We start from the raw sequence: 13,348 nt of genomic DNA, 5'->3' as shown, positions 1-13,348 counted from the left end.
GCATTTGTTGAAACTGGGTGACACATTTGCAGAGCTTCATTATATCGTCCTCTCCACTTTGGTATATGTTTGAAACCCCCCATACTAAAGTGCTAGAAATTAATTTTTTAAAGTTACTCTTATAACGGACAAACAAAATGAGCAAATATTATTACAGGCTTGCCAAGTGATGCTGGTTGATGAGCAGTACATTGAAAACCAATGTTTTACAGACTGTGCTGTTGACGATACTGAATAACCTTGACCTTTGACTTCGTGGGAAGTTTCCCTGATGCTATAGAAGAGCTTAATTTGTTTGCTGTTTTTGAGTGGTGATGGTGGGTGGATGGATCCTCTTGAATTTAGTGCCCAAAGCAAGCAGAGCTTCTGAACCTCAGCTGTTTCATGATCTTGTTGCTTATAGTTTGGATTCCCTAGTTGTGTGATGTTGAGCCTGAGCAACCACGTCGATCCATCACCCAGCTTCTGCTTGTTACCAGATCATGGTGGATTCGCATGCAGGGGTTCCTGGTGTGTAGGTACATAGGATGAGAGGCATGTCACCTTTTCCTGGAATTATTTACTTTGACTATTGGTAGTGTTTGCAACTAAGTTTTTGATTCTCTCGAATATTTACATTCAATAAAATTTTAAGTTTTCATTATTCCTAGTAAAATCATTTGGAGCTTAACTCTGGTAACTTTTTAAAGTTTTAACAAATTATTAACAATTTTTAAAAAAATATTTATTTATTTGACAGAGATCACAAGTAGGCAGGGGAGGCAGGCAGAGAGGGAGGAGGAAGCAGGCTCCCCACGGAGCAGAGAGCCCAATGTGGAGCTCAATCCCAGGACCCTGGGATCATGACCTGAGCCAACGGCAGAGGCTTTAACCCACTGAGCCACCCAGGCGTCCCTAAATTATTAACAATTTAAAATAAGATAATTATACAGTAAACATTACACATTAAAAATACATTAAGTATTTTTACATTAAGTAATCCTCTTTTTTTGAGCAGTTTTAGGTTTACAGAAAAATTTAGCAGAAAGTAGAGACTTTTCATATAACCCCCTCAAACTCCCTTCTCCTGCCCCCTTCTATATTTTCAACATTTTATATCCATCTGCTGCATTTATTATAATTACTGAAATGATGTTGAGGTGTTATTATTCATTAGAGCCCATAATGTAATTAAGGTTCACTCTTTGTACATTCCATGGGTTTGGACAAATGTACGATGACATGTATCCGCCATATAGTACCATTCAGGATAGTTTTGTTGCCCTGACAATCTTCTGTGCCTCACCTACTTGCCTCCCTCTCTTCCCTAATCCCTGGCAACCGCTAATCTTTTTACCATCTCCATTGTTTTGCCTTTTCCAAAATGTCGTATAGCTGGAATCATACCTACAGCCTTTTCAGAGTGTCTTCTTTCACTTAGTAGTAGGTCTTTGAGGTTCCTCCATGTCTCCTCATGGCCTGATAGTTTGTTTCTTTTTAGTGATGAATAATATCCCATTGTCTGGATTGTAACACAGTTCGTTTATCCATTCACCTACGGAGGGACATCTGGTTGCTTCCAAGTTTTGGCAGTGTTGAATAAAGCTGCTAAAAGTATCTACGTGTAGGTTTTGTTTATACATAAATTTTCACCTCCTTTGTGTAAGTACCAAGGAGTTTGATGGCTGGATCATATGTTAAGAATATGTTTAGTTTTGGGGCTCCTGGGTGGCTCAGTGGGTTAAAGCCTCTGCCTTCAGCTCAGGTCATGATCTCAGGGTCCTGGAATCGAGCCCCGCATCGGGCTCTCTGCTCAGCGGGGATCCTGCTTCCCCCTCTCTCTCTCTGCCTGCCTCTCTGCCTACTTGTGATTTCTGTCAAATAAATAAAATCTTAAAAAAATAATAAAGTCTTTGCTCTACTTAAAAAAAAAAAAAAAAAAAATATGTTTAGTTTTCTAAGTAACTGCTAGACTGTCTGGGCACCTGAGTGGCTCAGTTGGTTAAGCGACTGCCTTCAGCTCAGGTCATGATCCCAGAATCCTGATATTGAGTCCTACATCGGGCTCCCTGCTCAGCGGGGAGTCTGCTTCTCCCTCTGACCCTTTCCTCTCTCATGCTCTCTCTCACTCTCTCTCTCTCTCAAAAAAGAAAGAAAGAAAGAAAGAAAACAACAACAAAAAACAAAACAAAAAAGCAAAAACTGCTAGACTGTCTTCCAAAGTGGCTCTGCCATTTTGGATTTCTACCAGCAAGGAGTAAGACTTCCTATTGTTCCACATCCTTCCCAGCTATTAGTTTTGTTTGTGTTTTGAATTTTAGCCTTTCTAATAGGTACATAGTGGTGTCTCGTTCTTTTAATTTGCAATTCTCTAATGGTATTTGATGAACATCTCTACATATGCTTTTTTGACACCTGTATGTCTTCTGTGAAGTAACTGTTTAGATCTTTTGCACAGTTTGTAATTTGGTTGTTTTCTTACTGTTGAATTTAAGAGTTCTTTGTGTGTTTTGGGTACCATTCCTTTATCAGATATGTCTTTGCAAATATTTTGTCCCATTCTGTGGCTTGTCCTTTCATTCTCTTCAAGTTTTTCTCTTTTGACACACTTCTAACATTCAACACTTTATGAGTCAAAATGGCAAATTTTTAAATTAAAATAGTTAAGAAGGAAAGTTGCTCATATTGCTTGGGGATTTACCATTCTTTAGATATTAAAGTCTTTGACTGCTGGCTGTAATATCTCCATTTACTTTATCAGAAACAGAAACCCAATTTTTTAGTGGAGAAAAGAGGACAGAAAGAATGCAGTCTACCATTATTAGTTTATTACTGTAGGAAATCAAAAATTGACTTTTCTGGATGTTCAGGGATTGATAGTGAATGGTATACATGAACTATGAATGTCCTTGAGTCAGAGACATGACTTAATTCACATGAAACAGCAAACAAGACTAAAACTATTATCTTCTCTAGTTAGGTAAATTATCTGTTAATTTAGAAAAACCTTTGTCAACATTGTTTACTCAATTCTTTTTTTTTTAGAAAGAAAAAATCAGAATTTATTTTAAAATTTCATACATGTTTAAATAATATTAGAAACAAAGCTTAAATAGAATCATAAGGAAAAGGAATTATGAGTAAATTAGAAATACTTAGTAAACAGTGTGGTGATAGGGGCACCTGGGTGGCCCTAGTGTCTAACTCTTGATTTGGCTCAGATCATGATCTCAGGGTGCTGAGATCGAGCCCCAAGTCAGGCTCTTCACTTAGCGTCGAGTCTGCGTAAGTAAATCTTAAAACAAACAAACAATTTAGTAATAAATATTGTTTACTCAATTCTTGATTCACTATGGCTATATATAAACAAGCCAATGACAGTAAAGTACTTAGATCTGATCACTTAAGGAATATCATGTCTTCAGCACCAAATATTTAATGTAAATTCATTAAATTCAATCTAATTGTTGAGCTTTAGTCAAATATGTTAGATGTTGTTACCTAAACATACACGGATGTCAATAAGTAGTAGAATACTAGCCTTGAAAAGTTGAACAGTGTGCAGAATAATAATAATCTGAGTTAGAAGAATCAAGGATTTAGGAGAGTTAGGAGTGATGCTACCTAGGGCTGGAAAATCAGTCCAGCTCCAACCAGTGGCATTCTTTCTCATCTGTTATGTGAAAGGATGCCGAAGCCACAGCCAGGCTCCATGAGAGAGAGCTTTATAATCATTTGTAATTTTGCCATGACACAGGGGACCCAATCATAGCCTGAAGCCCATGACAGCCTTGCTCCATAGAATCTTACATTCTCACTCCAGGGTGAGAAAATGAAGACCCAAGTAATTTAAAAGGCTTTTCCAGTGTCACCACCTAGCTGGTGGCTGTGATATTTAGCAGGTAGGAATTTTACTTTTTACGCATAACCATCTATGGTAGAGCCTTAACTACTGATCTTGGTTCTTAGAGGGGAAAAAACAAATAAACTCCAGTGTGAAGAATGGAACGCTATGTAATTGTCTTAAGAACGATGGTGTTCAAAATATGTATAAAATATTCAGTAAGAAAAAAAATCTGGTCTATCCAAGGGAGAGCTATGGATCATTAGTAGAAATAAAATTGCGAGAAGCCGGAAAAGTAAGATCTAGTTAGTATAGCGGTCTGTGCTTGAGCTAATCCATGCCACCTGTTAGACAAAGGCAAGAACACAGCAGCCAGAAGACAGCTAATTAAAACAATGCCCAAGGCAGCCTGCAGAATATTCAGTAATAATTCTACAATCAAGGGGATGCAGGGTCAGAGAATAGAGGAGGCTCTGTAGAGAAGAGTTTATTTATTTGTATTTGTATTTGTTTTGTTTTACTTTTACTCATTGAGAAAGTACTTGGGCCAGACGCTGGTGTCTGTTTTGGTATGTATGGGGGGTATCGTACATGTCTGTAAATATTGTGGTCTAGCTAAAGCAGTTAGGTAGTAAGCAGGTAATTAACATCTAAAGAAAGAGCAGGATCTGTTACTACTGAACGACTTATTGGCACCATGAGGAGTTGTATATTTGCTCCAAGAGCAAAAGTGCATACAGGGTAAGTTCTACATTACAGATCCTGCTACTGTTGGTCACTTGGGCTACAATAGCTAATATTTATGGAATACTTGATATGTGCCACCACTGGATCCAAGTTTACTTTGTTTTATGTTAATGTCATCCATTCCAAAGAAGGAAGTAGTACCATACCCATTTTACGGAGGGAAAAACAGAGGTTCACACAGCTGCAAAGAACATAATGAAAATTCAAACCCAGGTTAATCTGCTTAAAACCACCCCTGGCAATTACATACTACTGCCGCTCTCATAGAACTTCTCTGAACCTTTGTGTTCTGATCTGTCAACTGAAGATAATACTAGTAGAAGCCATTGGAAGAGCCAATTTTTTTTATGAAAACTTTATAATCTGTTAAACATTATTCAGATGTGATAAGCTGTTATTTATAAATAAAAGATTTAAACCAGTGAGCAGCATTTCATTGTCCTACCACTTATTCATATCCATTGAACAATGTTATTATGTAGTTTTGCTAATATGTAATTTATTTTCATGCATTATAAACTTTTTACAAACACATCATTGATTATTTAGCTAACCACAATTTAGGCTTTCCTTTTCTATCATAGATTTATCTTTTTTCCTGAATAGTCATGCTTCAGGGGGCTGAGCAATTAACTTCCAATATAATTACATTTGCATAGTAATACATAGCACTTAAAGGTTTCTGAATACTACTATTTTGGCATGCACATTGTCTATCAATTTTTACATCTCTCATTGTTATTACATTAAATCTTAAAGGCAAATATCCTTAATGCATTAGGTGTGAAGTGTTGGTAAGATACAAACAAAACATGGTTTAGTTTAACTGTTGCCATTTCATCCATCTCAGTCTCCCAGGCGAGGTTGAAAGACCTTTGAAGGAATTCCATGAAACAAGGCGAGGTTGAAAGACCTTTGAAGGATTCCATGAAAACGTGATACTGGGTATCACAGTAAATTAAGCTGATAGTTTTTATATATATATATATATAAACATGTATTTATTAGCCCCAGGGGTTACAGGTCTGTGAATCACCAGGTTTACACACTTCACAGCACTCACCATAGCACATACCTCCCCAATGTCCATAACCCCACCACCCCCAACCCACCCCACCCCCCCGCCCCGGCAACCCTCAGTTTGTTTTGTGAGATTAAGAGTCTCTTATGGTTTGTCTCCCTCCCGAGCCCATCGTGTTTCATTTATTCTTTTCCTACCCCCAAACCACCCATGTTGCATCTCCACTTCCTCATATCAGGGAGATTATATGATAGTTGTCTTTCTCTGATTGACTTATTTCACTAAGCATAATACCCTCTAGTTACATCCACGTTGTCGCAAATGGCAAGATTTCATTTCTTTTGATGGCTGCATAGTATTCCATTGTGTATATATACCACATCTTCTTTATCCATTCATCTGTTGATGGATATCTAGGTTCTTTCCGTACTTTGGCTGTTGTGGACATTGCTGCTATAAACATTCGGGGGCATGTGCCCCTTCGGATGACTATGTTTGTATCTTTAGGGTAAATACCCAGTAGTGCTGGGTCGTAGGGTAGCTCCATTTTCAACTTTCTGAGGAATCTCCATGCTGTTTTCCAGAGTGGTTGCACCAGCTTGCATTCCCACCAACAGTGTAGGAGGGTTCCCCTTTCTCTGCATCCTCGCCTAAGCTGGTAGATTTTTATTCCTCAGAAGATTACCTTTCTCCTTTCTGCAAGTGACAGTGTCATGCTAAAAATGTAGCATAAATATCTATATCTCATATTTATAAATAATAACTAAAATCTTTAAACTTAACATTTTATGTCTAATAGGAAGGATTTCTCAAAAAGAAATTTAGAGAAAGTAGAACCCTATGCAAAACTGAAATTGTGACACACACACACACAAACCCACAATAATAACTAATGAAGGTAACGGAATTTCTAAGTAAGGGTTGGACTAGAAAGTCTTCAGGGGAAGTCTGCCTAAGATAAGGAATAGGCTTGATTCTTCCAGGCTCCAAATCTGGTCGTGTCAGGACTGAGTTAGGACATTCTGAAACATGGTTTTCATGTTGGTCCTTTATATTCTTTGACTCTCAAGATTTTTATATTTCACAAGATTGTTCAGACTTCCAAGCCCCACATCATTTCCTCAGCTACTTCTGTTTAGAAATCATCCACTCGGGCCCCCTGGGTGGCTCAGTTGTTACACATCTGCTTTCTACTCAGGTTATGATCCCAGGGTCCTGCAATCCAATCCCACAACAGGCTCCTTGCTCGGTGAGGAGCCTGCTTCTCCCTCTCCCTCTGCTGCTACTCCTGCTTGTGTCTCTCTCTCTCTTCTCTCAATAAATAAATAAAATCTTTAAAAATAAAAATTTAGAAGATCATCCATGGGTTACTGTCCTTAGTGGCACAGGTGAGTTTGGTTTTGTCTGTTGGTTGTAGGGACACAGTTTTGTGGGTGTCGACCCACTTATTGAACCTTTTCACTAGTTAAAGATGACATAGTGATCACATGTGGGCATCACATAAGTTGTAGCAAGCCGTATGTTAAATTTACCCATTTTTATCCGTGGCAATTGAGAGAACTTTATGTGTGTTGATTTGTTCTGCTTTGTTTTCCACAGAAACGCTCCAGAGGCCAGGTGCTGTTTGATAAAGTATGTGAACATCTGAATTTGCTAGAAAAAGACTATTTTGGGCTTACGTATCGAGATGCTGAAAACCAGAAGGTGAGTGATTAAAAGCAATACAAAGCGTATGTCTCGAACTGCTCGTTACTGTAAGAAAGGGAAGGAAAACTAAATCGGTATATCATTTTCTCTGCTTCCACTCCTCTATTTACTCCTTTGAGTCCCTAAATGCTGCTAATTGCCTTATTTCTTTATGAAAGATATTATTGACAACTACCTTTAATCTTGAATATTCTGGAAAGAGAAATTCCATTTTTCACACCTGAGTTATTTATGGTTCTAGGAAAGCATTTTATATGGTACTTTTTTGGGGTGATGTATTTCAGTGAATTTGAGTCCATGAAAATCAAATACGTTGATTCTTACATAGAAAACATGTTCCCTGACTGCTGCCCTGTTCCTAATTCATCTTAGTATGCTTCCATATTCTTACAAAATCGGAATATGACATGGGTCGTTTGCTGACTGGAGCCTTGTCTAATGTATTCAGCAGGTATTTAATGTTTAATTTAATACTTCTATAGACTCTTACACCTGAGTAATGCAGTCTGCTCGGGGCTTTGCCTCACTAATTCCCACTACTACCTGAAAAATAAAGAAGAGGAAACTGTTGTGTTCGTGTGAGGAACTAAGTCAAAGAAATTTTGCTCATAGATGTTATTTGTTTTGATGTTGTGCAATGAATCATACTTAATGCCTACCCAATTCACTGAACAATGTCTAACTTTGTTATTGAACATCTGAGTTTTCTGATGAGGAAAATAATAAATCTCAAGCAGGTGTGTGTTTGTTAGGCAAGTGCCTGAGAATCTATAACCATGGAAGTCACTTTGTGGGCCTGAATGGCCAGGACATCAGTGGACATTATGTATCTTTAATTTATTCTAGTAACTTCTTTGAACATTAAATCCACTATTTTTTTTTTCTCCTCTGTTGCTATACTAGCTCGAATCTTTGAAGGTAGTGTTGTAAAAGAAAGGAATTTTGTCTCGCATGAATTGTGCCTGCACAACACACATTTTCTCATTAGGTTCGTGCCTGGACCCTCACAGGATCTGCTGAAGAGCACCAGCTGTGGGGGAAGGACCTAGCTTGGAGGGCCTGCCAGTAACCACGCACTTTGAAATACGCTTAGTGTGTGATCATCATCAAGTTGTTTTTATTCTTCTATGGTTCAAATTCAAACTGTCATTTCCTTTTCAGAATTGGCTGGACCCTGCTAAGGAAATAAAAAAACAGATTCGAAGTAAGTCCTTTTGGATTATTTTACATCGTGATGTGAAGATTTTCAGAGAGGAGGGTTGTCTGAATTGGTGGCCCATACCCACACAGCTAGTGTGAATACAGTATTTTTTAAAAGACAGATTAAGATCTCAGATTTTAATCTCTGACAGATTGGTCCTAGCTTAAATACCCATTTTTAATCATCACAGCTTGGGAATTAAATGACTATGACATTTGACCTATTCCCCTGCATGTTCCCGGAATGTGCATACGATTAATCAAGTGATGCTCCAGTTGGCAATTAACCATTTAAAAGCTCCCGACATAATTATTAATGTTAAATTAAGCCTAACTGCCACAAAAGTAGAAAAGTTAAGCTAAAGGTGGTAGTTAGTGAATGGTTTAGAAATGGAATAAACAAGTCAGATAGCAATTACTATCTGGTAACAACCTCTTTCCTTGGTCCCTAAAGGCAAGTTAAGAAATCCCATGTTTCCAGCAATTGCAAGGGCAACCCGCAAAACTGAAACACAGGTAGCTAGTAAGTACAAGAGAAGTTGCTGAATCTTACTAACTATTCAGTGCACATTAAAAACAAGATACCGTTTTCATTTATTCAGGTTAACGGAGATTTAAAAGTTTATTAATGCACTGCACTAGCAACTATGGACACAGCTGATAGAAGGATAAATTGGTACAACCTTTTGAGAGAGTTTCATATTTAAATATTTGTTAACTTAATATTTTATGTGTTATTTAATATGTTTAGTATATATTATAATTCAATATTAAATAAATTTAATATAATAAATATTCAGTCTTTATTAAAATTTAAAATGTGCTTATTCTTTGACCCTTAATTTTATACAGATTCATCCAGCATATGTATAAGAGGGGAGGATGTACATATGTGTACATGCATGAAAATTTGTTATAATATTGTTTGCAATAGCAGAAAACTAGAAGCAACTTAAATATCCGCTTATAAAGAATGAATTAAATCAGTCATGGAATAACCATAACTTGAAATACTAAGCAACTATCAATAGAATGAGGTAGAATGTGTTTTAGTTTCTCATTAGTGAGACAAGTGACATCTGTTTAAAAGAAGTTATGCATATATATATACATACATATATATGCATATGTATATATGTAATAAATTTTGGAAGAGCACAAAAGCTGTCAGTAATAAGTATCTCCAGAAGTGGTACCACAGTATAGGGGGTTAAGAAAGAGGAATTTTTTTTTTTAAATTTTAACCCTTTTCTGTAGCTCTTTTACTAAAGACATGGATAATCTTTATAACTGTAAATAACTAGTTAATTTTTAAAGCGATTTTTTTGTCAATAAACTTGATAAATTTTTCGAACAACTAAATCTAGTTGAAGAATAAATTTAAGAGCAATATGTTAATGAGAATGTCATGCCCATGGAAGTTTTCAGCAATTTCCTATTAAAAAAGAGCAAGTATTTCCATTGCTTTTGAATGTGTTGAAATATCAAAACACATCAAGTACTAATAACAAGTGGTAGTGAACATTTTGAAATGGCTTAATAGAAGATAGTATCTCCAAAAAAAAAAAAAAGCTCTCCTTCTAGATATTACAGAAACTGATGGTTATGTATACAACTAAAACATCTTTACCACATTTTTGAGAGAAATTTGATAATCAAGTTAGATAGAAATAAATTGGAATTGAAACCAGGGACAGCTCCAGATGTGAAAACACTCCTTTTTGTTCCAAGAGCCCTAATAAAAAATGTAAGATGATGAATATGTTCTAAGAATCCTTCTATGGATTTACTCAAAGCAGATGTGGTGAATATATATCCTATCGTGTTGTGTGCATAAAGTTCTCTGTAGTCATTTAATTAATGAAATGCTGTTTCTTACTTGGGTGATTGATAATTGCAATTCCTTTGAAAATATAAATATCTGGGATAAATCACAATATTGGCAGAAGAAAAACTATATAAATGTTAGTTTTCTTATCTGTTGTTAATGGAATTCTTTTTTTTCCCTTCACTTCCCATTTATCCTATCTCCCACCTTCTGTGGGCCCGATCTCACCACCCTGAAATCATGACCTGAGCTGAAACCACGGGTAGGACGCTTAATCCACTGAGCCATCCAGGTGTCCCTCCTACCTTCTTTTCTAAGAGAAGAAAGAGGACAATCAGAACATGAGATTTAAAGGATATTTTCATCAGGTAGATTAGGGTAACGATAACATAAAGAGAACTAAGTGACAGTCCTGAAGATAAAGGAGGAAGCAAGGACAATTGCAATTTTTTTATTGAATTTGTATTTTATCTGTATTCCTTATTGTTTCCCATGCACCCACATGCCCTCTTTCTGTAAAATTTATGTTCTACCAAGGCAGAGAACTATTATCCTATCTAACAGAATTATTGTACCATCACCTCCTTTTCCTAAATAGAAATGATGACAGCGAAACACAGATCAAAACCACAGTGAGATATCACCTCACCCCGTCAGAAAGGCTAAAATCAAAAAGACAATAGGAGGGACTGGGTGGCTCAGTCTGTTAAGTGTCCAACTCTCGATTTTTGGCTCAGGTCACAATCTCAGGGTCATGAGATTGAGTCCTGAGTCAGGCTTCACCCCTAGGGGTGGAGCCCGCTTTAATTCTCTCTCTCCCTCTCCTCCTGTCCCTTCCCCACCCACTACCAACAAACAAGTGTTGGTGAGGATGTGGAGAAAAGGAACCCTTGTGCACTGTTGGTGGGAATGTAAGTTGGTGCACCCACTATGGAAAACAGTATGGAGATTCCTCAAAAAATTAAAAACGGAAATAGCATACAATCTAGTAATTCCACCACTGGGTATTTACCCAAAGAAAATCAAAATAGTAATTTAAAAAGACGTATACACCCCTGTGTTTATTGCAGCATTATTTACAATAACCAAGATAATGGAAGCAGTCAAAGTATCAATAGATGAATGGATGAAGAAGCTATGGTGGAATACTACTCAGCCATAAAAAAGAATGAGATTTGCCATTTGCAACAACATGGACTGACCTAGAGTGTACTGTGCTGAGTGAAATAAAGCAGAGAGAGAAAGAGAAATATCCTATGATTTCACTTATGTGTGGAATCTGAGAAACAAAAAAAGCAGAAACAGATCCATAAATACAGAGAACAAACTTATAGCTACTGGGGATTGGTGGGGGAGGGATAGGCAAAGATGGGTGAAAAAGGGAGTGGAAGATACAAGACTTCCAGTTACGGAATGAGTAAGTCACAGAGATGAAAGATAGAGCTTGAGGAATATAGTCAGTGGTATTGTAATAGTGTTTTATGGTGGCACATGGCAGCTACGCTTGTGAGTACAGCATAATGTCTGGAGTTGTCAAATCTCTATGTAGTACATTGGAAACTAGTATAACATTGAGTGTCAACTATACTTCCATTGATATGTGTGTGTATATTTAGACCACTTGTATAAATGATTAAAGATGTTTCCATTCTTTTCCTGCTATTGGTGCATAGAATGTGTCTAGAATGAGATCTTCAAGAGAATGGCGATCAACCTGATAAAGCTTTTAAGTTGCAAACTGATGAGAAATAGAAAATTCTGAAACTGAAGAGTTTGCTCTTATGAGAAAAAATTATAATTCTAGTCATTTTTTATGTAGACTCAGATGTCTAAATTTCTAAATATACTGTATTTTAATATAAATATATTTATGATATAATTTCATAATATGGAGTATATGATCTATCTACTATATAAAGTAACTTATAGTAATTTTATGCTGTGAATGCAACATATTTAAAGTTTCCAAGATTTGGCAGCCATACAATACTAAAATTAGAATTTTTTATAAGAATGGACTCTCTTCAGTTTCATAGTTTCCCATCATAAATTTGTGACTCGAAATCCTATATCGACATACAGGAATATCATTTTAATGCATTCAGGTGGTTTCATTTCCTGTGTCTATCCAGGGCCACCCTCTGAGCAGATTCGGGCTTGCAAGCCAGGCCTTCCCACTCAATTTGTTTCTGTCAGATTCTTTATGGGGATCTACATTTGAACTTTAATCTGCCTCTCGTTAATTTCAATCTTACGCCTTATTTAACTAGATATTTTTCCTCTTGATTAGGATGTAGACTGTAATTTTTGAAACTTCCCACTCTTTAAAAAATAATACCCCAAAAACCTTGCGTTGTTTGGCTTATAACCTCATGAAAATGGATTTCTTGGGATTAGTGATTTTCATAGTATGGTTTCCCAAGCCCACCTGTACTCAACCACAAGAGGGTTTGATTAAAACCACATTCTGGGCCTATTTCCCAATCTCTGGAATAAAAGTCTCTGGTGGAGCCTAGAAATTGACATTTTTAGCAAGTACCTCAGATTCTTAAACCAATTATAATTTGAAATTCCTTTTCCTGCCCTGAGGATTTTGCTTTGAACTATCTTTCTTATACCCCCCCCCCCCCTTTTTAAGAATTTTATTTATTTAGGGCACCTGGGTGGCTCAGTCGTTAAGAAGCTACCTTCAGCTCAGGTCCATGATCCAGTGTCCTGGGATCAAGGCCCCACGTCGGGCTCCCTGCTCAGTGGGAAGCCTGCTTCTCCCCCTCCTACTCCCTTGCCTGTGTTCCCTTTCTCTCTTCTATCAAATAAATAAAATATTTTTTTTAATTAATTATTTTAGAGAGAATGTGTGCACGTGCAAATGAGTGGAGCAGCAGATGGGGGAGGGAGAGATAATCTGAAGCTGATCGAAACCTAAGCACAGATCTGGATGTGCTGCTCGATCCCCACCACCGGGAGATCATTACCTGAGCCAAAACCAAGAGTCCGACACTTAACCAGCTGAGCCACCCGG

At 37.1% G+C, this 13,348-nt stretch overlaps 1 protein-coding gene across 27 annotated transcripts in view; it reads left to right on the top strand.

Annotated features, from left to right (window-relative positions):
• EPB41L3 (erythrocyte membrane protein band 4.1 like 3) overlaps window positions 1-13,348 on the top strand; it is a 238,773-nt gene that overhangs the window by 179,865 nt on the left and 45,560 nt on the right. For all 27 annotated transcript variants that reach the window (XM_047696617.1, XM_047696615.1, XM_047696616.1 and 24 more), the window contains 2 exons: window positions 7,191-7,295; window positions 8,460-8,502. In XM_047696617.1, the coding sequence (XP_047552573.1) occupies window positions 7,191-7,295; window positions 8,460-8,502 (148 nt within the window). The remainder of the gene's footprint in view (window positions 1-7,190; window positions 7,296-8,459; window positions 8,503-13,348) is intronic.

Source organism: Lutra lutra, chromosome 12 (assembly GCF_902655055.1).
Source record: "Lutra lutra chromosome 12, mLutLut1.2, whole genome shotgun sequence".
NCBI lineage: Eukaryota > Metazoa > Chordata > Mammalia > Carnivora > Mustelidae > Lutra > Lutra lutra.
Note: the sequence above shows the minus strand (reverse complement) of the source record. Positions and strands in the feature narration are given on the sequence as shown.